This window comes from Cebidichthys violaceus, unplaced genomic scaffold (assembly GCF_023349555.1).
Source record: "Cebidichthys violaceus isolate CVI_PGR_0920_01 unplaced genomic scaffold, fCebVio1.0.p SCAF_1, whole genome shotgun sequence".
Classification (NCBI taxonomy): domain Eukaryota; kingdom Metazoa; phylum Chordata; class Actinopteri; order Perciformes; family Stichaeidae; genus Cebidichthys; species Cebidichthys violaceus.
In genome coordinates, this window is record NW_027176262.1 from 22,244,440 (window position 1) to 22,269,993 (window position 25,554).

The following is a 25,554-nucleotide window of genomic DNA, read 5'->3' on the forward strand; positions in this document are numbered from 1 at the left end:
GGCGAAGTTTCGACAATTTTACTACTTATTTTGACATTGATTTCAGGAATGTCTTTCGTGAATGGCTCTCTTCAGTTCATGTCACAGAATCTCAATTGATTTGAGGCCAGGATTCATTTAAAACTTTAAGTTAACCTAAGCCCACAGTTTATTTGTCAATGTGTTTAGCGGCACTTTCACATTAAATCTTCCCAAATGTAGATCACTTTCTATTTCTTGGCACTGCTTATCTGTACCGATTAGTTTGCCCAACATGCTCCACATTTTCACTCTGTTTATGTCTTATACATATCTTCTCCTTACTGTCAATCCTATATACTATATTTATTCTACAAACAAAACATTGTGTTAATGTGTCTCTGAAACATTTTACTCTGTGACTGAAAACATTCATTTAATAAATATGTGCCACCAACAGTAGGCTACTGTTGTATTTCGCAGGAGAGTTTTTCCTTCGCCTATTTTTTTTTGTCCCTCGTCGCTTCCTGTAGTAGTTGGGACGGGTTGCCTGGAGACGGCGGAAACGTTTGGGAGCAGCGATGGAGAAGTATGAGAAAATCAAAGTTGTCGGAAGAGGAGCTTTCGGGTAAACTCTTGAGTTCAGTTACACTTTGTTGCTGGATTGAGCTACACACATCCGTTGTGCTTGACTGCATGTGTGACAATAGAGTGTTGTCAGGTGTAAATGAACAAAGCTAGAAGTCCCCAAAATGGGAAAAACGGGATCCGTTAAATGTGCGCCGCCCTCAGGGGAAGAATACGTGTCTAGAAAACGTTACACGTTAAATATAAAAACACGTGTTTTAGTTTATTGAAGCGAGCTGCGTGATTCATCGTAATGCCAAAGCATTTCTGGGTTTATTATTTGCTAAGCAAACTTGGTAGGTTTTGTCTTGTAACGCTAGCTAGCAGTTTGAGTGACTTTTTAGCTCGACTAGCCATAAATGAACGGTCAACTGAATAATTACATTCACATCACTTTACATTACTCGTGGCTCTACTTCATATTTCCACACTGCTCTACCACTGAGCCACAGTCGCCCGTGTATTTGGTAGTAACCCATAACAAACCCATTACCCTTCTTCACGGAAGCACCATGTTTGTTGGCTCATTTACATTATTTTCCTCTTTTCTTCTTATTTCTTATAAGTCTTTTCATTGGGTTTCCAACAGACATCACAGCACAATTTAAATCTCCCCACCCTCACCTTTTTTTCCCTCATATCATACAAGATGCTTGTGTCGAAAACAAAACTGTCACACGAGATACAAACCACCAACGACCACCCTCCTGTATTGTCTATGGAACTAAATATACATCTAACTTTTCTTTATGTCCTCCCCTGTCAGGATCGTTCACCTGTGCCGCAGGCGCAGCGACGGGACCTTTGTCATCCTGAAGGAGATCCCAGTGGAGCAGATGTCACGAGACGAACGTCTGTCGGCTCAGAACGAGTGTCAGGTCCTGAAACTGCTCAACCATCCGAATATCATCGAGTACTATGAGAACTTCCTGGAAGACAAGGCCCTCATGATAGCTATGGAGTATGCGCCAGGTAAGCTTACTGTAATATCTTATTACACGACCCCCTTTTGTTCAGTGTCTTAACGCTTTACTGCTCCCATGGTTTAGTGCTGTAGGGCTCCATACCTTTGCTTGTTCCCATGTCACCATCTAGCATCGGTCTGCCCGGTGGTGTTTGGAGGTGATCAGGTAACTTTTCTGTTATATTTAAAGGTGGAATGTAATGTTTCCATGTTGTTTTCCTCGCCCTTCTAGTGTTGTAGTAGTTTGGTTTAGGTACATCGTCATACATCATTTGTGTTGACAGTAACATTTGCAACACCTGCTGTGTTTTCCTCATGCAGGTGGAACCTTGGCTGATTACATACAGAAGCGCTGTAACTCTCTGCTGGACGAGGACACTATCCTTCACTTCTTTGTGCAGATCTTACTTGCTCTGTATCACGTACACAACAAGCTTATCTTGCACAGAGACCTTAAGACACAGAACATCCTTCTTGACAAGCACCAGATGATCGTCAAAGTCGGTGACTTTGGCATCTCCAAAATCCTCGTCAGCAAGAGCAAAGCTTACACGGTGCGTTTAATTTCCTTTGGTTTGGAACTGTGATTGCTTCAGCGACATACATGTCCTGATATGTTGAATCCTAACATGTGCCAGCGCAAATCATTTCCTCTTTTCTTTTCACTCTGCAGGTGGTCGGTACCCCATGTTACATCTCCCCAGAGCTGTGTGAGGGAAAGCCGTATAACCAGAAGAGTGACATCTGGGCTTTGGGCTGTGTGCTCTATGAGCTGGCGAGTCTTAAGAGAGCCTTCGAGGCTGCTGTAAGAAAAACATTTTTTATTTTTTTTTACAAAAATCCCTTATTTACTTGGATGTAGTGATTCAAATAGCACCACACTTGTGTTAGCGTTTCAAATATTATCATTGCCAATTCCACAGTGGGGTAGTAATGTGAAAACCGTACTCCTTTGCCAGAGATTTCTCGTAGATGATTGGGGATTTTTCCCATATTTCTAATAAGTTTTGTAATTTCACTGTATACCACTTTATCATTTTTGCTTTCAGAATCTACCTGCGCTTGTTCTGAAGATCATGAGCGGAACATTTGCTCCGATTTCAGACCGCTACAGCCCAGAACTTCGACAGCTCATCCTCAACATGCTCAATCTGGATCCATCCAAACGACCTCAACTCAATGAAATAATGGCTCTTCCCGTATGCATCAGGCCCCTGCTTAATCTCTACACGGATATAGGCAATGTCAAAATGCGCAGGTACTGCCTTAATGCGTGACTAATGACGAGACATTTTGATGCAAATGATTTGAGATTAAGATTTCCTATATTTTGAGTTTTTCTTCTATGTTCCAGGATTGAGAAACCACTATCCACTGTGCAAACTGGTCCTCAAGGTAGACCAGGAGGGAGAGTTCCCACAAACAGGTCCAGAGGTCAGGCTCATAACACTATTATTTGACAACAGAACTAGCCGGTAGATACTGTACTTCAACTACAAATGTGATTGTTATTTCTTGGGTTTAAACAGACGGATCCGTCGGTTTAGGATCGGGGAAGGTGCATTCCCTCCCGCTGTCAGCGGTGTACACGTGGGGAAGTGGAATCTCGGCGCCTCTCCGCCTGCCGATGCTCAACACCGAGGTGCTTCAAGTGTCTCTGGGCCGCACTCAGAAGATGGGAGTGACCAAGTCTGGCCGTCTGATTTCATGGGAGGTCTGTGTTACAATTCAGTCCTGATCCACTTATCAGGGACCAGCTGTGATCTACTCTGCCCTCCTGGGTCAAACCTTCTCTCCCAAATACAGTTAGGCGTTTTCATAACTAGCTAGTTCAGTTGTATTGAGTTGTTAATCAGCTGTCAGAGATATCAATGTTAAAAATCTGGTTTTTGTTTCAGCCCCTCAGAGAGCTTCTTCGTAGACTAAACTGCCCCATTAGAGGGGAAAACAGACTGTTAAAGGAACAGAGATAGCAAGTTCTACACCAGCAGTTGCCTCAGTGCAAACAGCCACAGCCAATTTGCTGAAAACAACATGTTTTTGGATTTGATTTGATTTTCCTTACAGTTAAATGAGGCTGGCTGTAGAATATGGATACCCAATAATAGAATAACTGCTGGAAGGCGTCGAGCATCACACATTGATGGTTCCTAATGGTGAATCAGAGGGTGGATTCTTCCTTTTGACATTTTTAGTTGCTTGTGTTTTCCAGGTCACAGTTACATTCTCACAGTTTGGCCCCATTACGGCTAATCATCATGTATTGTCACAGGCTCCATCGGTGGGGTCTGGTGAGGCCGGTCTACCCGGTGCGGTGGAGCAGATGCAGCCTCAATTCATTTCACGTTTCCTTGAGGGTCAGTCTGGAGTCACCATCAAGTCTGTGTCCTGTGGCGACCTTTTTACCACCTGCATGACAGGTTGGTGGGCTGCTCTGCTTTTTATACCCATCAGAGACATCACACCCATGTCAGTTTAGCAGGCAGCTTCTTTAAAGGAAATAAATGTCAGCACCACATGGCTGTGAAACACAGAGGCAGAGTTTGAACGTACATATGAAGGTGTGGACACAGTCGGCTGTTTTTCCAGACTTGATCAGATAGCGTGGCTCCACTTGTAAAATAAACCTCTCCATGTTTGCCTCTCAAATTTGCGGTTTTTCCCTGAGCTCAAACTGTGGTGCTCCGTTAGTCGGTGTGCATTAGGACGCTGCTGTCAGTCCGTCCAGTATTGCAAAGCAGATAACACAGGATTAAAGACCCGTCCTCTCAGCTCAGTCGCCTCTCTTTCATCTCTTTTCACTGTAGTGACACACATTAGCGTTTCCTAGATGAGGCTTAGAAGCATTGTGTTGGTCTACGTAAGAATACACCTACGGCCGTCGACTAATAGTGTCTTTAATCCCTTCTTTTTATTTTCAATTTGCAGACAGAGGCATTATCATGACATTTGGAAGTGGGAGCAATGGCTGCCTAGGACACGGGAACTTCAACGATGTTACACAGGTACAAGTACACCAACCAAAGGAAACAATACTCATGCTAAATCTGCACTCAGTTGCCAGTTTATTACTGTAGATACACCTGACTAAAACCTATGCAGTCTGCTACAACAGTCCTACAATAAGTTGTACTTGTGTTAATATATAGTTCACCTTATTTATATAAAATTTGCCTAAATATTAGAAACACATCTCAGTATAATGTAATACAGTTCAACAGCACCACGCATTCTGTCTTCCAAAATGATCATAAAGTTCAATCGTAGCACCTCTCTAACTTTCCATTATACCCATCATGAAGGTAGGATTTATTGCAGGACTGTTGTGTTACTGTAGACTGCATTCGTTTTAGCTCGGTGTACCTAATAAACTTTATTTCTCATATTTAGTCTCATAAGAATTTATTTTGGCGTTTTAACCTTTAAGAAGACTGGGCAACCCGAGTGCTACATCCCTACACATTTTCATTTTGTCTCTCTGTTTTTGTACTCAGCCCAAGATAGTTGAGGCACTCCTCGGCTACGAGCTGGTCCAGGTGTCATGTGGTGCTTCCCACGTACTCGCTGTGACCAATGAAAGAGAAGTGTTTGCCTGGGGAAGAGGAGACAATGGTTAGTAAATAAACTGGTTGTTTTCTAATTTATCTTAGTAAATAATCTTTTGGTGTTTGTGTTGTATGCGACTGATTTATGACAGCAGCAGCTCATCGCCCTGCTTGATTGTTGGGTCCCTGTCCTTGTTTCTGCTCCTCTGTCTGGAAGGTCGCCTCGGGCTAGGCACCCAAGACACCCACAACTCCCCGCAGCAGGTGTGTTTACCTGGGGAATTTGAGGCCCAGAGGGTGGTGTGTGGAGTCGACTGCTCCATGATTATCAGCACCCAGTACAGCATTGTGGCATGTGGAAGCAACAGGTAATTATATTTTCCCACTCAAAACTACGGCCATATGTTTCGATGTCTGTCACAGCTAATGATCAGCTGTGAACCATGTCATTTTACATTTAATGAGAAGACAAAGCCACTATATATATATATATATATATATGTGTGTGTGTGTGTGTGTGTGTGTGTTTGTGTAGATGGGGTGGTGATAGATGAGATGAGATGATTATCTGAGATACTTTCCTGGTGCAGAACCTGTGAGACGGCATTCTCTTAAAATGACAAACACTTTTCTATCATTGTTAATCCGTCTCTCTCAGAGAGGTTTTGGACAAGATGTAGAGTTGTGTTTGAGTAGGAGGGTAAAAACAACAGCATTCATTTCATGTCTCAGTAGAAGTAGCATTGTTTAGATACTGAGGACTCTCTTCCTGCAGCAGATTAGGGAAACAGGAATAACAAATATTAGAGGGTTTTTTAACTAACATATAACACATATAATAAATGCAGTTGTCTCTATTCCCTTCTCTGTTGTAAGTACCTGTATTTTTTTGTTTTTGTTTTGCTGTGGTCAGGTTCAACAAGCTCGGGCTGGATAAGATAACAACTGGAGAGGAACCAAATCCCTCGAATCAGTTGGAAGAAGTCCATTCCTACTCTCCTGTCCAGTCAGCCCCACTCAACAGTGAGAAGATTGTTCACATTGACATTGGCACGGCCCATTCTGTTGCTGTTACAGGTGAAATATTCCCATTGTTAATCTATCAAATCACAATTTTTGAATCAGATTTGAAATGATGCATCTCTGAGTGATTGCCTCCATAGTGATATGAAATAAAAGCAGGTCATTCTTTCATTTACCATTAGCCAAATTAGTTCTCTAGGTTCCTGCGGCACCGGATTGAGTAAAACGCTGCCTGAAAAGATCACTTCCAACGTGTTCTGCAGTAAAGCCAAAGTGCTAAAGCTAAACTTACATTTCAACAAATGTATTGTGTCAAAGTCTTAATACTGACATTGATTTTTAATAATGAAACGCTTTCACCTACACTTTCCAGAGAGGGGTCAGTGTTTTACTTTTGGCAGCAACCAGCATGGTCAGATGGGCTGTAGTTCCCGTCGTAGCAGCCGTGTTCCCTACCCGGTGCCGGGGCTGCAGGGCATCAACATGGCTGCCTGTGGAGACGCTTTCACCTTAGCTATCGGATCTGGTGAGTAGAACTTACTCTATCGGGCTCGGTTTTTAAAGGGAATATGTGAGGTCGAAATGTACTCGCATGGTGTGGCCAAAATCAGGGGAGACAGGAAATAGTTTTCTTGTCCCTGCGTGATGATGCTAATGCATGCTGGGACTGATTGGAAACTATTCTTGTTGGTTGAGACCAGAAAACCCTGACGTCTGAAACAGTCTTAACTGAAAACCGTGAAGTTTTGAACTGAAAACTAAACCTGAAGACGAACCATAAGCACACACACATCACGTTTAAAGAAACGATGATGAATTTTCAAACAGTGCCTGTGAGCAACCATGTGACCACACAACGAAAGTGTAACTTGAATTCAAAAACGGAGCCCATTGAATTTCTACTGTGACGGATTTTGTTACTTTTTCAAGTCTCTGGAAGTTTATTTTCATGTAAAACTGAAATGAACTGAAAGTTTCATGGTTACAAGGAACATATAGTATGGTTTGGAAAAATTGTAAGTAGTACAATACAGGGTTTTAGCCAATGGGCTTAATATACAAAACCATTGGTCTGCTTCTTTGAACACGTGGGTTAACAGATAGGTAACAGATGTGTGTGTGTGTAAGTCTCTGTTTTGGTGGTTAAATGGTAAAATGTCCTATTGTGCCTGCGACTGGCTCCCCGGGGAGAAAGTCAGCAGTGGCAGCGCTGCCTGTAGGTTCTCTTTGTTGAGGGAAGTCTTTGTTCAGCTTTGCCTTCCTTCAGATAGAGTCATTATGCTGCTGCTGCAGGAGAGACAGAGCTGTCAGGAAACAGTGACCGGCTTCTTCTGCTCCGGCTCTCCACAGATGGGGAGGTGTACACCTGGGGAAAGGGGGCCCGCGGCCGCCTCGGACGGAAAGAAGAGGATTCTGGGATACCCAAGGCGGCGCAGCTCGACGAGAGCCACCCGTTCGCGGTGACATCGGTGGCTTGTTGTCATGGCAACACTCTGCTGGCAGTGAAACGTAATATTTCGCTTATTAGCCTTTGTTAACAAACACTGTGAGACGTCGGGATGGTGGTGAAATGTAACTGAGAGAGCGCTAATCCCCGGATGATAGACGGGCTCAACTTGAGACGAGCTTCTCTCGATAGCGTCGACAGAGTTTCATGTTTATGAAGAACTGATAAAGGGCTCATTTGTAAGTTTGGAAGCTCTCTGATGACACGACTACAGCTTTGTTTTATGCAGTCGTACATCTTCAAGCATTTACGTTCACAGGCGCTCTGTTAACATGAACAAACTAGTTCCTTCCAGCTGCAGCTGATCTGAACTTCTCTATCTGCATGCCTACAGTAATAACTGCATTGTGGCTGCTGATTGTAGACTAAAATGATTATGACATTGCTATAGACAATCTTACTGAGAGGAACAAAAAAAACAGCAATCTGTCCCTCTTTGTCCTGACGGTGCAAAGCCACAGATTCTAATGAAAACTGAAAAACAGTGAAGGTGGGATTAAATCGTCCCTCTACACTCCAAATTGAAAATAGCTGTAGATTTAGAGAAGATTAAACTGCATCACAATTTAAAAAGTAACAGAGATGTTGGTAATCCTCGCTACAGGCTGCTGTTTGAATGTTTCGCTGAACTGCATCATGTGACAAGGACATGGAGACCAACATGGACTAACACTCAGAGAGGTCATTAGCAGGGCTTGATGCAGATCGGACCAAGTCCAGAGACTACTGCACTACTACTGCACTGCTACACCTTATTAGAACTGTGTTGATACATGTTGACATGTGCACTATATACCAAGTAAATCAAAACGCAGTGAAACCCACAAACACCTTGATTTGTTATAGAACTAAACACATGCTGTATCATAAATGGAGTGAAAGTCATGTCTTTGGTAAAAAAAATAAAAATAAACAGAAACCCTAAACTGTTTGATTCCCCTAATACAACGTTACTCACTGTGTCCCCCTCTGTAGTCTGAGCTTATTTAAAGCTTATTAATCAAAATCTAAGTTTGGTGGTGGAGCTGATTTTAGTCCAAAACTTGGCTAACCGTGGGGGATCCTGTTACACATTGGTCGTAGAACATGACAAGGTTGTATCGATATTTAATTAACTGTCAGCCACTATACGGCCTCATTAATGTAAAATTGATTCATCGGCCTACAGTAATCTGTTCAACAAGATAAGTCACGTGTGGACGTTTAGGGCTGAACAATTAGTGTCATCATTACTGATTGTTCTGTTGAATATTTGCTCAGTCAATCGATTCATTGTTTTGTCTAAAAGATGTCAGGGAGTAGTGAACTATTCCCGCCAGCATCTTCAAACTCTTTGTTTTTATCCCACCATCGGTCCGAAAGATATTCAGTGAACTATCTTATACGATGATGAAAAGAAGCAAATCCTGAAAAATGACTGAAATGGCCGTGTTTCAGCCCTTATTGACGTTTCGCCCCTGTCCCTTTTCTCTTCTTTCAGCTTTGCTTGAGGAACCTGTCCCGAGATGATTTTGTCCTAAAAACGAACCCACGCCCGCTCAGCGGTCGCCCTGGAGCCCATCTGTAGCATCAGGTGAAGCTTCCTCTGGATATAACTCCTCCCAGAGGCCCCCGTCTGTGCTGCCGTTGAAGGATTTCCTTTCACGCCGCAGCTGCGCCCTCAAATTCTCACTTGGTCTTCCTCTCTCTGTCTAGTTTTTCTTCTTCTTCTCTCTCTCCAGGAATGAATGTTTGTTTCATTCTGCGGTTTGATATCATGCAGCAAAGCACAGAGAAGATGAAACCCAGTGTGTTTCAGCAGGTGTACCTCCTACCAGGTTAGTTAAAAAAATGTTGCAACACGGCTACTGGAGATGGATTACAGGAAGTCATTAGGCAGCTTTCATGTGGCGAGCTATTGTCCTCTCTCACATGCAGAGTTAGCATGATAAAAGCCAGTAAAAGTCAAACTGGTTTGAGCTCTCTTAAGCCACTGGTGAATGAGACGACTCGATGCAGAGAAACGAAAAGAATGAAAGCCACTTGAGTGGCATCAGTCGAATGAACCTAACGCAATAATCTCCATCGCATCGTCAGCGCTCACATTGTGCTTTATTGGATTAGTCCTCCAATACATTTGTAACGCAGCAGATAACGACGTGGTTCAACAACGTCTTTAAGACTAAATGACTGTGTCCCAAATAACTCCCTTGTTCCCTCGTTCACTCGTTCACTCGTTCACTACTCCCTTTATAATAGACACTTAGTCTACTCTGCAGGGAGCCGTAAATATCGACATGTATGAATCGTCTACTTTTTTTTCTTCTTTACTGACATTTATGTAATTTGGCCAATTGTATTGTGGGATTGTTAGCAGATAGTAGTGTAAAATAAGAAAAGGTAGAATTTTATTTATCCTAAGGGAAATCAGTTGTACTGTACAGCAGTTGCAGTACAAAGTCAGAAATAGTGCAACTATAACACAAAATAAAAAACTATAAAAATATCAATAAACAGATACAAAATCCAAAGTACATACCAAAATATGAAGACGGTTAACAGTGGGGATCATAAGTTGCTCATATACACTATTGTTTTTGTTGCATTGTAGGAGTTTGGGGCTCTATTTATAGAGCATAAATGTCACACTGGTAGACAGCAAATGAAGTGCACTATACAATAACTGTGTTGTAACTCACAGAAATGCGTATTCTATTTCAAATGAGATGGTACATATATATCGTGTAAACTGTATTCATAAGATGACCTGGAAGAGGAAGTCAGACCTTTTACTCAATAAGTAAAAGTATTTGCATCAAAATACAGAAGTAAAATGACTCATAATGCAGAATAGCACATTTCAGAATAATATATATATATATTTTATTACTCTATTATAATTAGTGATGCATTAATTTGTTCATCACTAATGTTGCAGCCGGTAATGTGGGGCTATTTTTTTTTATATATTTCTTATATACTTAATCAATAATAATGAACCTTAAGGTATTAGTTGATTATTTTTTGTTTTAATAATCTGAATCTGCAAAGTAATGTAAGCTGCCAAATACATGTAGTGTAGTAAGAAGTACAATGTTTGCCTCTAAAATGTAGTGGAGTAAAAGAATAAAGTACCTTAAAATGGAAATACTCAAGTAAACTACCTCGATTGCACTTAAATGTGTGTAAATGTACTTGGTTACTTACCAGCACCGGTGTGAGTAAAATATGTGTAGTTTTTGTGTGTTATATTTACATTACGTCTAGAGTTAAAGCCTTTATTGTCACACTAAAAAAATCAAATAAATCAATAAAAAGGATAATCCTCTCGGGTGTCTGTCGGTGTCTGGATATCTGAAATGACACTTTGAACAGTTTCAAACATGCGACCTATTTCAGAGAATGTAATGTTTCCCGGTGGCTGCTATAGGACATCTGGAAACAAAGAATTAGACATACTGATAAATAAACTGGGAAGGTAGACTTTATAATAACACAAGACGTACATCGCCATCTTAACGTGAATAACTAACCTACAGTGTAATGCCGGATCTCTCAGTGATTACCTTTGCTTTGATTCAGCCTCCACAGTCGCCTTATTCTCACATTAATCACCTGATTTATTATGTAGTTTTCATACAGTTATTATCACTTGGTATGATTATGGTAACTTATGGTATTACAGTTATATTGTAGATTAATATGTATTTTTTTTATTTATTCGAAATCACATATTTGTACGTACATATCTGGTTTTTTTGAGAATGTCATTCTTTATTTTTTTAATTTTTTTCTGTTGTCTTGTGAGATGATGTAATGATGATGTAATCCAGTGGCAATACAGCAGGTGGAAAAAAAGAGCTAAATATTTGGATGGGCTCTTTATTTCTACTGTTGTAAAATCACGTCCAGTGTTGTTGTGTAACACAGAGTGTCCGGTTTTGTTTGTTCTAATGTATAAAGGCAACATGGTAACAATAAATACACTGAGATCCATTACATGATTCGCTTTGTGTGTCTGCTCTACCACTAGAGGGCACCTGTCACCTCTGACTGCACTGTTGGCTTCTGTATTAGATCAATTGGTCATTTCGTTCATATTTATCTGACTGAGATATAAACAACAACACCTTCCTCACCTCTGACTTTTTTTTTTCTGATGAAGACTATTTGACATTTCTTAAGCCAGGGCCAGTGTGTGTGTGTGTGTGTGTGTGTGTGTGTGTGTGTGTGTGCGTGTGTGCACTAAATACACACATGTGCTTGCATCTGACAAATAAATGAACTAATACACATCTAAACAAAGGCATGGAAAACAAACAATGTGTTTCATTAGCAGCCACACAAAAGCTCCAATTTAAGCTCCATAAGGAGAGATGAGAGGGATAAAATGGTGTGAACAGTCCGTTTCAGCTTCTTGACTCCTCCTGCGTGGAAGGAGGAGGCGGGACTCGGTGCACCTAAACAGACGGAGGGGCTATGCATTGTGCTCAGTCTGTCAGTGCTGCATCCACTGAGGAGGAGGAGACGAGGGCCACGCATTAACCCCGAGCAGTGAACGTGCAGGGAGAGGGTTTTCCAGCACCAATCTGTGATCATCTCTGCAGCGTTTCCTGGACGCGATCGTGTCGCTACTTTGCCGCCAGTCGCCGGGCTGCAGGAGGAAAAACTGGGGAGGACTCGCCTCTCTTACAGCCCGATCGGTCGGTGGCGGAAGGGACGTGATATGAACCCCTCATCGGCTTAACACAGCAGTGCAGCTAAATAGCCCCGTTTTCAGGGGGTGGGTGGGGGGGGAGAGTTCACAGAGGACCAGAGAGGACATTTGTACCTATTAACCTGCAGCTGAAGGCCGAAAAAAAGAAAGAAGAAGAAATACCCACGGAACCTGTAGCGATGCCCGGGTTTGATTACAAGTTCCTGGAAAAGCCAAAGAGACGGTTCCAGTGTCCGCTCTGCAGCAAGGCGATGCGGGAGCCGGTCCAAGTGTCTACCTGTGGACATCGGTTCTGTGACACCTGTCTGCAAGAATTTCTGAGGTAGGCTACGGTGCGTTTGTTTGTGTGTAGATCCACCTCTGTGCAGGCGATACTAGAGACTACACCGCAGCCTCGTCTGGTTTCGGTCGAGCGGCAGTAAATAAAGGATGTTGTAGGTGTGTCCTCGTCAGTCCTCACCTTTCCTCAATGGGGTTTAACATTCATTTTACTATTTCATGCTGCTGCACATTTATTATGATAGTACATACACGGGGCCTGGTAAACAGCGCCTGCGTTGAACTCCCCTCCTTTTTTTTTTTTTTTTTTTTTTTTTTAAGGCTCAGGTGTGTTTCTCCTTTACCCGGAAAGGTAATGATTCAATGCTGCTATGAAAACATGACCGAGGAGCTCCTTGTTTTGGATCAGTCATGCAGATGCTTTTGACGGACAGCTAGAGGATGTTGTCATTGTTCCGCTCAAAGGAGATGGCTTTTGTCGTCGCCACATCCTCCACGAGCAAAGTATTATTTTTGTGCTTTTTGCAGAATTGACTAATTCAATCTTTATGGCGAAGTGACTTAGTGTTAATCTATTTCCTGTTGTGGTGTCCTACAGAGGGTCCCTGTCTCCCCATGCTGGCTGTGTTTTTGCCCTCAGGGTGGCTGAGTCTGCATGGGGTTGCTGGGTTGAGGATGATTAGGGTGTGTGTGTGTGTGTGTGTGTGTGTGTGTGTGTGTTGGAGAGTCTGCCCTTAGTCCAGGATTAGACAGATTCCTTCTTTGGTGTCAGTCAGGGGGCCACTGAGGGACCTTTCGCTCCGAGGTCAGCAGTCTGATGGACCCTCCCTCCTCCCTCCATGCCTCCCCTCACCTCCCCTCACCTCCTCCTCATCTGCTCCACATTGAAGTCTGTGTTAAGACTTTGTAGAAAGAAAGTCTTTGTTTTACTTCTTTTTTTTTGGGGGGGGGGGGGGGACTGTCCAAAAACAGTCACAAACTAGCATACACTAAAAGGAAACCAATAATAACAACAAAAACCACAATTTAGCTGCAAATTCTGAACTTGCATCATGAACGTCTAAGACAGCGAGAGCGAATAATTCATATTCTGTGATGTAATGTTACGTCTATTAAAAGTAACCCTTTATTGGAGTTTGAAGAAAGATGAATCGTGTGTTGCATGCGGTTTATCTTTAAGCCAAAGATCTTCACAGTTATTTACTGCGCTTCAGGCACAATCAGGAGGATGATGAGATTTTGTTGGAAAGTGGGTCCTGATTTATTTTCGAGCAGTAGACTATCGCTGCTGTTACTAATGCTTATTTTCATTATCGATTTCAATTATTCTCATAATTAATCTATACATGTTTAGTCAGAAAAAAAAAAAATATTCAACACAGTTTCCCAGAGGCTGGCCAACAATCCAAAACTCAAAGATGTTCAGTTTATAATCGCATGAAACAAAAAACATGATGATTGAAGGGAGTTCCATGAAACGAAACCTTGAAATATCATGCTGTACAGATGATGCTGTCCACCTCTCGTCTCTTTTATACTTTTGTAAACTGATTATTTTTGGACTGTTTGGTCGGATGAAGGCAATTGAACACGTCACATTGGGCTTTGGGACATTTTATGGCCTGAAAGATGAATCGATAAATTGAGAAAAGACGAATGAAGGTCTGAGGATCTGATTGTGAAAGAAGCTGCTTTGGTTCTCAGTAAGGTGCGTTTCATTAATATGTTGTGAATGATCGCGGATGTTCTTTACTCGCACGCAGAGCAACCATACTGATGTTTTCGCATCTAGATGATCAAGAAGAGCAGCTCCTTTGCATGAGTCATATCAGGGCTTCGGTGATGCGTTTGGAAAGATAAAGAGAGGGAGACAAAACAGAAAGGAACAGAGCGCTTTGCTCATTTCTGTTTCAGAAACTCTGGTGAAAAGTTAAAGTATAGCGTTTCAATATTGCTAAAGTCAGTGTTGCAGCTCTTAACAGTGCTGTGGTTTGTCAGTGTGCTGTGTTTATAGTGAGTAATCAAATCTGTCTGGTCTGCACTTTTATTTCAGTAACAACTATTTAACTGTAACCAGTGCTGACAAAGATCTTCAGTTTTTACTTGATGGAACTTGAAGGCACCCTGAGAGAAACTCTCAACCAAATCCAACTTATTTGTAACCGACAATATATCAGGAAAGAGGAATATGTCATTTAATCGTGAAATATCAACTTTTTTTACGCTTCTTGTGTCAGAATAACAGGCTGCTAGTTGACAGGAGAGAGGTGGAGACGTGAGTGAAGCGCTGTGTCACGCTCCTACAGTCGTCAGGGAGCCTCCTCTCGCTCACTAGACAGCAGCAAATTGCATCTTGTTGAAAAGTAAATGAACAAAGAGACCAAGGGAGGAACAGCGTTCGCCGCTGATCAATAAGTGTGGCCAGACGCTTTGTCTGCCTCATCTTGCCCGCCTCCGTCTTTGTCCTCCGGTTTACGCTCTTTTCATACTCCCACAGATTGACTGAATGTAGCAAAAGTTTCCCGACTTATGAGGGTTTTCGTTGAGTGACTCTTTTGTTTCCGTTTTGGTCGCGATGCCGATGCAGATGTGATTTTTGCTTCTCTGACCTGCATGACGATGTAACAGTTGGCGCATCATCTGTACACCTTTAAAAAAAAAAAAAAAAAACCCACTTTAGATAATAAGGCACCCTTCATAAAGGAGTTGTAACGTGTAGCTCGGGGCTGTCCTCGACCAAAGACGCTCTCAGCTGACCAACACTCTGTCAAACTGAGTTTCTCCATAAAGAATCACACAAAAGCACCACTTTGAATCTCGTGTTTGCCAGACATGTGCTCATAGGTTTCTTGAAAATAAGTCATTCAGCATGGGGAAAAAAGAAAGAAAAAGATTTATCAACTAAAGAAATCGAAGACCAAAACGTCCGATTAGTCGACTAATCGACTGAGAGTGGGCAGGCCTCTTGTAAATTTGCCTTTATTAATGGATACTTCACTATAAAATGTTATAAATCATCAACTTTTCAGTTGCAGGGTTTTAAAACCTCCCTTTGACTGGTGAGATCGTTTAACCACTTGCAACACTTAGAGCTATAGATTTGATGATTAAGACTTTCTTCATGACTTATCAACATTTATAACTAAAGGCTTCAAGATCAAAACTCTTTATTTAACATGTATGAGGGAAGCGTTGCTCGTTAAAACCCTTTATTAATGACTTATTACGGCTTACTCCTGCAAGCTTGACGATTTTAAACCATTTATAAATGTGTTATTACCAAATGGAAAGGCTAGACCGTATCAGGAGATTTCTCTCAACTTTGCAACTCAAAGGTTGTTCTTATAATGGCTCAAAACATAACTATAAAGCATTAGTAGATGATTTATTAACCATTGTGAAAGCTTTTAGTAACAACTTATAGACAGTCAAAATGTTTTTGCGTCTTGATGTAAAAGGTGACATGATTTCTCTCAGATGTTGCACCTTAAATACGAGTTTGTGGTCCACTTCTCAGGCAGGATAAAAGCTTGAATAGACATTTCCGTCAACAGTGAATTGTATTTCAGCAGCTCTTCCACCTTCACTAGCTCTGACAAACAGAAAGAAAGCTGCTCCGTCATCTCTTTAATTAACAAAGTGTGCCAGTTTATGGCCGCGTTGGGCTCTCTTGGCCATCGAGCGCACGCATCTTTTTGTGAGGAGAGTTCAAGTTTATTGAGGCTGACAGACAGTAGTTAGCTAATGCTTCACCCATTGTGCAACTAGGTTGATGCTTTTCCTGTAATTCTGGGAGGCTGTGTAACATCCAGTCGGGGCTTGCCAGCTGACTCTGTCCTCTCTTACCCCCCGACAGCTCCGTCGCCGTCTCCGGAGCTCGCCGCTCTGTTGCAACAAGACATGCAAGAATGCTACTGCATGACATTTCTTCAGTGTTCATCATCCTTCCTCAACAAGCATTCCTTAACGTTACCTCATCTGCAACACTCCCCACAGTTAGCAATCATAAGCAGTAGAAATGCTAAATAATAAATGCTTTATATCACACTTTAATGTAGATGTTATTGTATATTAATGTCAATTTCAACAGTTCTAACTCCTCCTACGAAGACATATTTTGAATTATTACAACTGTATTTTATACACCAGCCTCCACTTACGGGTGCTTCACCACACGAGGACTTGTGGTTGTTGACTTGTACATAAATAATCACTGATATCTGCTCACAACCACATTAATTCAATGTTTATGTACTGCCGAAGTGTTCACAAATGAAAGGGTTAGTCCTGTATTGTCACTTCAAAGGTTGTCGAAATAAACTTTCCCGAGAGGCACTCGAGGAAACGCAAGAATTGCTTTTACGTTTCCCATGTTGTGGGTCAGTGCTGAGAATGGCTGGTGTGTGCCTCGCCTGTGTCCGTAGGCATGTTAGCATGTGATGCCGATGGGCTGTGTTTCCGCTTTCAAGGAATGCTTTCAAATACTCCACAGTCGTGGAGGCTGCCCCAGCTCCGAGGGAGAGTCACGGGGGCAAAAAAAAAGCAGCCCAGCCCGGCAGCTTCACTGCAATCAAATATGAGTCACACGCTTCAACAATTGAGTGTGACCCCAGGGGGGGGGGCAGGCAGCCTTTTGTTTTAGCAACACTGCCTCTTTAATAAAGGAGAATCAGCACTTAATTGTATGTAACACAATTCCCTTCACTGTGTGGGGGCTAAGTAGCCCTCACAACATGCCAGGCCTCATGGCTCATCAGTCCTGGGTCCACCGAGCCACGGTAGTGCCACGCAATGTGACAGCGGCGTCTCCGTGGGGACGGCGCAGCGCAGCGCCACGGCCTTGCCATGGGTGTAATTGGTTCGTTCGGCTCGGGAGCTTCTCCTTCCACGCAGTCGTGTACTGCTGCAACCGCTGACTTAGCCAGAGTCACGAGGAACTACAAAGTGGGCTAATATGAGAAAAAAAAAAAAATGTTCACGACTCGATTATTCACAGTCCAAAGGCCTGGGGGAGTGTTTCTTTTTTGGGGGGCGGGGGGGGGGGGGGGTTGGCCGTGATTCATTTTAACTTTGAGACATGTTGTGTGTAGCGCAGTTATTTCTCTCCTCAGTGATGGAGGTGATACTCACTCTCCCACGCTTTTATAGTCTGAATGCCCTGATGCACAATCACCAACACAAGTACTACAGACTCTGTTACTCTTCTACCAACGGCAGAAGTATGTCTTTTATGAACGTGTGGGCGAGAAATATCGATGCATGATCAGTGACCTCTTATGAAAGGGTTACACGGTCTAACTGATGGCTTCATTAATGGTTCATAAATCAGTGAAGTCAGGGCTGCAACTAACGCTGGTTTTCACCGTCAACAAATCTGTTGAGCAATTTTCCAATGAGTCAAATCAGTGAACTGGTTATTCCATAAAAAAAGTAAACATGCCAATCACAATCTCCCCCAAACACCAAAATGACCCCTTTCATCAATTTACATCGATAGAAACCGAGAACAGCAGAACATGCTATTTAATGCAGTTATAAATGTCGTTAATTCATCAACAAATGCTTGTTACAATGATCCGTAACGTCTGCAGTTACACATGTTAATACGGTGTCAGTGTTGGACGAGGAGATTGACACCACTCTCGTGTATGTACAGTAAATATGCAGTCAGCAGCTGCTGGTTAGCTTAGCTTAGCATAAGGACTAGAAACAGGAGGAAACAGCTGTCAGATCTCGTTTGTTTATTTTGTGCATAAACCTGTGGTTAAAAACCCCCCCCCCACTAATTTGCAGAAGTCACTGCTCTGGCAAATGAATAATCCTCATGAAAACCACAAGCTGAGTTGTTTTTTTTTCTTTCATTTCAGATATTGTACAGCTTAGATGCATGAGATGTCTTAATGAGCTTTAGAAGTGCTTTTATGTGGATTATGTCACTTTCAGAGAGAGCAAGGCTAGTGTTTCACCCCTGTCTCCAGTCTTTTTATGCTACGCTAATACAACTGCTGGCTGCGGCTTCATATGGACAGCACAGACATGAGAGTGGAATAAGTCTTCTCGATTCTTGCCAAGACGGTAAATAACCTCAAAGTTTACAGAGCTCAAAAGACACCTGTCCCGCTGGAGGATAAACACTCTAAATACCACAAACGTTATTTAGATTAATAACTGATCTGTATAGCTTTAGAAAAGTGATTTATTAACCATTAAAACACTTGATAAAGGGTGATTTGTTAGAAAGTAGTGCCATAAAAATCAAACGCCCGGGCATTTGGCTCCGTCAACATGCGATCGCCAATGTTTTTTTTCCCTCCTTTTACACACATGATGAATCCACTTCCATCCATTGTGCGCGCAGCCGTGCAGAGGGATGTATAGAGAGGCACTTTGGGCGTTTTTTTTTTTTAAAGGGCTAAATGGAGCTGTGTGTTGCATTGGTGCCCAATGTTGTGTGTAAGTCTGCCACTTGAGGCAGCTGGGGCTTTGTGTCTCAGTGGGTATCTGTATCTGAATGGGAGCGACGCCATGGATGGCTGATGAATGACTGTGTGTTCACCACCATCCACCGTCCTTCAGTCCCATCACAGAGACATTCACAGTCCCCTGCAGGTGTCCACAGGCTGCACAGGCATCCTGGGTCCAGATCCGGAGAGTTTAGGGGGTGGGGGGGGGGGTCTCTACTGTCCCATCCTGTCTCCGACGACAACGGTGGTCAGTGAGCCGCACACAGAGAGAGATGTTGTGTTTAGCTGAGTGAAAGCCCTCAGGCCTCCGCTCTGCAGTTTGGGGTCTGTGGATCTTTCTTAGTGGTGTGCACTGAGGCCGCTGTCAGCTGATGAACTTGGGGTGACAGAGCTGGAAACAGCCCAGTAAATTTGAACACATCAGCGCATAGAGGGAGACACTCACTCGGAGAAGAAGTATAGCTGGGAGAAGAACAGCCAGTGCTCTGTACTCTCTCCATGTACCTGCACCTCCGTGATGTACCTGTAAAGTCAAGAGACGAACACTGTGAAGCTCTGATTGCAGTGACTGAATGTTCCTGAACTTTACACGTCGTCTCGCTCATGGACTTTGAAACTAATGACCATATGAGAAGTTACTGATCTTTACAGTTTAATGTGGACGTTTACTTCCTGCTGCCTCAAATGTATCACTTCCTGAATTTCAAATGGAGTTTCTGAAGCAAAATATGGACTTTGACTCATGGAGTTTGGTTGAGCTCGGCATTATGAAACACGCCTGCAGCTAACAGCCATGCGCTTGTTTTCATTGCTGATTTATCTGCCAAATACTGTATTTTATTAATTAATTGAAAAAAAACAGTGGTTTAAAATTACTATTATTATTATTATTATTGTTTTATCCCAAAACCCAAAGATATTAAGGTTACAATGATGTAAAACAGACAAAAGACTAAAACTAGTGAATGATCTAGGTTTTTGCTTTAAAAAAAAAAAAAAAGACCAAAATGATTAATCTGTGATCTAAAAAGTTGCTACATTTTGTGGTCGGCTCAACTATGAACAATGATGCACATTAAAGGAGGCGCTGCACTCAAGCTGAAAATGAAAGCCTGAGAACGAACTCCAAATAAACAACAGGAAACGAGTCTAAATCACAGTATTCTACGGGTGTACGGAAATTGATGTTGACACTGGATGGCCAGCAGTTTCCCATGTTTAGAACCCCCCCCCCCCCAAAAAAAAAAAACTCTAACTGCAGCTTTTGACCCACAACCTGGTTTAAAATTAGTGAACTCTCACTTTGTGTTATCACCAGAGAAGGTAGATTATGACAGAATTCAGTTTCATGGTAAAATGACACGTGAGCCCATACGAAGTTTAACGAGCTCTGATCCGCCTGTAAACTTTCCCACCATGGTTTGTAGTAAAGAAAACTACCAGAAGAATAATCGCTTCTTTGTTGGACAAAAGGATATTTGCAGCGGAAACGTCCTTAACTTAATAGCCCTATTCTTGTCGATTCCACGCAGATACATTTAAGCTGGCCTGTTTCAGGGTAAGGTAATTTGCGTCGAGTCTCCTGGGAGGAAGCAGAGAGGCTTTAGAGACGCAGCTGTGACGACGACATCGCTGAGAGAAAGTGCCATGACCATTTCACACAGCTGCAGAGTTACAGAAAATCTGTTATTGTGAGACTCGTATTGTGACAGCTGTTTGGAACGTAAAGAAACGAGAACGAGGCACTTGTGACTCTCACAGGATGGAGGGGCGTTTAAACGTCTTAGGTGGGTTTACTCAGTGAGTTGTTTCGGCCTCTCGTCGCGACGGGTCGGCTCTTCGTGCGTCGCCTTCAGGTCACGTCGTCCGTCTGCTGCGAGGGAGTTTATTAGAGACAGCCAGTTCAAGCAGAATTCATCGCTTTTGAAAGACCCCTGAAAGTGGCTGCTTTTTTTATTCGAGTCACAAGCGAAACAGTTCAGCCAGCTTCCGACAAAAATCCACCCTAAATGCTCCGCCGCGTTCAAGAACGTTAAGCCTCTACTCGACTTCTACATGACCCCCTGAGCCAGATCCAGTGACCACACATCGTCTCTCTTCTGCGCCCTGTGGTCGAGAATGATGTAAAAAGTTTAGACGGAAAGGCAATTTGTTGTTTTACAGAAAAGTCTTAAAGTCGTAACTCAACATCCACACACCTGAATCACTCGCGGAGAACAACTTCAAATTACTGCAATTAGTTTGACTTCATATCACATGAAGAGAGCTGAACTCACCGTCGCCGGGTGGTTTGGTTGTTGTTGTGGGGTATAGATCGGGAATATTGTAGCTTTTGTGGATTTTAGCAAAAGACATTTATATTTGGTGATTAGTTTAAACTTTGGGTCTTCAGGACGACACTTTATTTTTCACATTTCTAAATTACGAAGGTGATTTACTGAAAGGAAAGGTTTACTAAAACGTAGCTTTAGCTCTAATTGCTACTGCTGGTAATGACACTATATTCACTATATAGTAGCTGGGATCTGGGAACACGGCTGCATCGCTAAAAACAAGTTTGACGGGGAAAGACATCGATTATTAGCAAGATTACCTAAACCACTGTCTTTGGAGGGAAAACAACACCAACATCACTCAATGAGCAGCAGCAGCAGCAGCAGCAGCAGCAGTGTGTGAATGCAACTGCTTATAAGAGCCAGCTATAGACATGCCTCAACTTGCCCTCCTCTATAAGAGGTCCTTTAAATGAATCTCACAGCCTTTTTGGGGCCAAACAAAGATGGAAAACATTCCAGCTATGCAGCGAAGCACCTTGCCCCTCACACAGCGAGCATGCTGGGACCAAGCCGCCAAACCCAGCCCCGCTGCTGCTGCTGCTGCTGCTGCTGGACTGCAGCCAGTTGGCCCAGATCGGGGGAAGCATGGCCAGTGCTTACACTTGCCTGGGTATGCATGCTATGTGAAACGGCTTAGATAAAGGTATGGTTATCATAACACACGCACATGCTCTCCGCATGTTCCCACAAAACTTGCGAGCCTCTCCAGAAGGTTTCGTAGTTGTGGTGTTGAACTGCAGAACAAACTGAAAGCATATTTCAGTGCTCAATCCGGTTTCATCCGGGCTCTGCACCCCCATCGTACTAACCCCCCCCCCCCCCCCCCTTCCCCAATCTGTTTGTATTGTGCACAGGTCACTGAACCAGCTAGAAAGCTCCCTGTGTGAATATGCACACAGCAGCACACACATGTTCAAGCTCCCACAGAAATTATTCCAGCAGGATGCTTTTTTTTTTTTGTTTTTCCTGATTTGCAGCAAACTGAATTTCCAAAACAGGGTGTTCAAGAGTCAGACACCATTAGTTGATTAGTTGATTCAACAGAAACTTAATTGGCAGCTACTTAAATTATCGGTTAACCATTTAAGTCATTTTTTTAAAGTCATTATACCAAAACATTCCCTTGTTCCAGCTTCTGAATTGTGCGCTTGCTTTTTTTTTTTTTTGTCTTGTATGATCGTTGTATATCTGCGGGTTTTTGGACTGTGACAAAGCTATTTGAAGATGTCAACTTTTTGTTATTTTATTTGATGTTTTCTGACGTTTTATAGATCAAAGGATTAATTGTTGTTTGAGAAATTAATTAATAAAATATTACAAAACAATTACCGCTCCCACTCATACAGAGAATGGAGTCAGGAAATGAAATGACTGATGCAAGTCAGGAGTTCATTTCTCTTGAATTTGAGTCAAGCCGATGATTGTAACAGAAGTAATGTCATGTCGTTACTCTATGAAGTGACGCTTACACGTACTTGTCCTCCCGTCTAGCGTAGAGTGAGAAAGCAGCACATTCCATCTTATCGTAAACACACTGGTCCTGTAATATTCCCACCTTATCACCCATGATGCAAGAAGAAGCTGCTGTGGTGATCTGGCGGAGGGTCTCATTGGTATCAAGGGGCTGTCCTCGCTATCGGGCTGCCGACTGACCGCTGCAGTGGTTGCTGAGCTGACAGGCCCGGCATGTGAGGAATCTGGAGTCTGAGGTCTGAAAGGAGAGCAGCTGGGAGCGGAGCAGAGAGCGCGGGGAAGTGGGCGTCTCGCTGCCGAGGCACCTGTCCTCCAGTGAAAGGCTCCTCTGTGGAGCGGAACAGGTGTCGGCAGAGCAGTTAAGCCCTTCACTTGAAGCGAACACACTCTGAATTATAGTCATTTATCCACAGGGGCCCCCGTCGATGTTAAGGTCATTGCCCAGTTGCCCCTCAGCCTTTCCACTTCCTTCCTGCCAAGACTCTCCTACCTTCCTCTCATCAGCTGTGCTGTTTACTGTGGCGGCCCTTTAACCAAACAGCTCAATGACTCTATAAAAACACTACCTCCCTTGTGTTGTGTCTCGCAGCTCATTCTCACATATGTCAACACGTTAATGCTCCGAACCAACTTCTTCCTCCCTCTGCACAAGCCAACTATTGATCCCATGAAAGGGGCCGCACAGGAAGTCGCTCTGTCAGGTGCGTGTCCAGATGGATCAATCAGTCAACTCGTTCAGGGTGAGGGAGCGCTTGTTTTTCTAGACTTTCTCAGCCCCCCCCCCCCCCCCCCCCCCCCCCCCGCCTCCCCCAAACCGTGGAAATGGCACAGGATTAGCTGATCTTGGTGGTGGATTAATAAATGGGCACCTTACTTGGCAGCTAATTATTGTTGTCATTATCAATTCGTCCGCTGGTGACTTTCATGAGGAATCTGTCAATCGTTTGGTCAATAAAATATTTTTTAAAAATGGAAAAAAAAGAGACAAACAAATGGCTTCTTTTGTCCAACCGAAACTCCAAAACCAAAGTAATCTCTCTACTATCACCAATGAAAAAGGAAAACCAGAAAATACTTCTTGCACAACGTAACAAGAAACAAACGCCGTTATATATAAAATTTGGCTGACAAAAGATAAAAAAAATTGCATTGTCCTCTTTGTGATTCATTCTTACGAGGAATGGGTGACATCTCTTATTTGTTGCTAATTCCTCTTTTTGTTTTCCTCTTTGCTCCCCCTCTGCTCTCTCTCATGCGCTGATTGAAAAATCTTGTCATTTATCTCATTGTTGCTCCCAGCAACAGGGGCAGGTTGAAGAATTCACGCTAGACGAACAATGCAGCCGAGGCGTTTTGAAACAAAGGAGGCGATTTGACGTCAGCACCTCGCCCCGCTGAACAAAGACATTGCATCCACAAAGCAGAGAAGTGGACAACTGCAGGCGGCGCAGCTCTGAGGTGGCTCACAGTCAGTCAGAGGAGGGCATGTACAGGCCGGGGGAGGTTTTCTGTATCGCTTTAATCTACTGTACATGCAGGCCTACTCTCCACAGCATGCCTGAGATTATAACAGCTGATACGAGGAGCAGTGATTGTTTGTTTTTTGTGAATTAGTGCTTGTGTTTGTGTGTTCCCACTGTCTGCAAACTGCTCACACACACACACACACACACACACACACACACACACACACTCTAAAAAGCCCTCACCTTCCTTCCCCGTTACCATGGACACAAAAGCACAGGACCTAAAATTGTCACTGCCACTGATGTGCACACCTCAGAGGCCTGAATTTGCTTCTTTTTTTTTTCCAAAATCAGGAAAAGGAGCTTTTCTGCTAGCAGTTCAATAGGAATGCAAATTAGTCCAAAGTAGAAATTCACATTATATAACGCTGTTCTCTTTTTGGATATCTTTGGAGAGGGAAGTGAGCCGTCAATTTGACTCGTTTTTTGAAGGTGAGCGGCGTCGAGGAAGAAAGACGAGGTTGAGAGGAACCCAAGTGACTCATGACACATCAGACCGGTGGCTGTGCTTCCCGCACTCGGCTGTGATAACGGTGGATCACAGTGAGGCAGGTCACAGACTTTGACAAGGGGAAATCCAAATCATTATCCCATCTCCATTCTGTCTTCAGTTCACTGTGACCTGGTTAAGTTCAAGTGATGCAAAAAGCCAACGTGCTTATCAGTTTCACAACTTCTAAAACAACCAATGAGTCATTGTTTCGACACATAAAAACATTGTCTGTCTTTACTCATAAGGGTTCTGTACGATTGGACTCCTCCACCTTTAGCTAATGAATGTGTCACAGAGGGCATTGCACATATTTCTCCTGCTCGTGGGATCGGACTAAAATAGCTCCCACAGTAAAGCTGATAATGGTTTACCCACACCTGCTATGTCACGCACGCGAAGCAGGTCAGCTCGAGAGCTGTGTTTGAGTATGAATGACGGGACAGAAAAGGCCACTGGTTAGTAACTGCAGACCTGCCCTGTCTGTTATTACCAGCGGTTTGATACAGTTTGTGTTCAAAGATCCAACCACTAAAAGAAAACAATGGTGGATAGTTGCAAACAGAAGTCAAATGTAACGCAAATTTTAACCAAATTTTAACCAAATTTCCAACTTTCTACCGTGACAGTTGTTTTTTTGGAAATGCAAATTGAAAGTGTTCATTT

At 43.0% G+C, this 25,554-nt stretch overlaps 2 protein-coding genes across 2 annotated transcripts in view; both read left to right on the plus strand.

Annotated features, from left to right (window-relative positions):
• The first annotated feature begins 509 nt into the window (after window positions 1-509).
• On the plus strand, window positions 510-11,833 carry nek8 (NIMA-related kinase 8). The gene is made up of 15 exons (XM_068715457.1): window positions 510-586; window positions 1,352-1,557; window positions 1,871-2,103; window positions 2,223-2,354; window positions 2,599-2,807; window positions 2,904-2,983; window positions 3,079-3,263; window positions 3,822-3,969; window positions 4,478-4,554; window positions 5,044-5,161; window positions 5,312-5,462; window positions 6,008-6,171; window positions 6,491-6,643; window positions 7,468-7,626; window positions 9,105-11,833. Exons 1-15 carry the CDS (start codon window positions 540-542, stop codon window positions 9,131-9,133), a joined length of 2,091 nt encoding a protein of 696 aa, XP_068571558.1. The 5' UTR covers window positions 510-539; the 3' UTR covers window positions 9,134-11,833.
• A 270-nt stretch (window positions 11,834-12,103) lies between these two features.
• The window catches only part of traf4a (tnf receptor-associated factor 4a), a 35,225-nt gene continuing 21,774 nt past the window's right edge, over window positions 12,104-25,554 (plus strand). The window contains exon 1 of the mRNA XM_068715466.1: window positions 12,104-12,642. Coding sequence (XP_068571567.1) covers window positions 12,500-12,642 — 143 coding nt within the window. The 5' untranslated portion in view covers window positions 12,104-12,499. The remainder of the gene's footprint in view (window positions 12,643-25,554) is intronic.

Bases quoted from the DNA above. Each gene is read 5' to 3' on its own strand.
- nek8 (XM_068715457.1), top strand. From the start codon at position 540: ATGGAGAAGTATGAGAAAATCAAAGTTGTCGGAAGAGGAGCTTTCGG. The intron at 2,808-2,903 runs GTACTGCCTTAA...TCTATGTTCCAG, and splicing joins GGCAATGTCAAAATGCGCAG to GATTGAGAAACCACTATCCA. The intron at 5,463-6,007 runs GTAATTATATTT...TGCTGTGGTCAG, and splicing joins GTGGCATGTGGAAGCAACAG to GTTCAACAAGCTCGGGCTGG.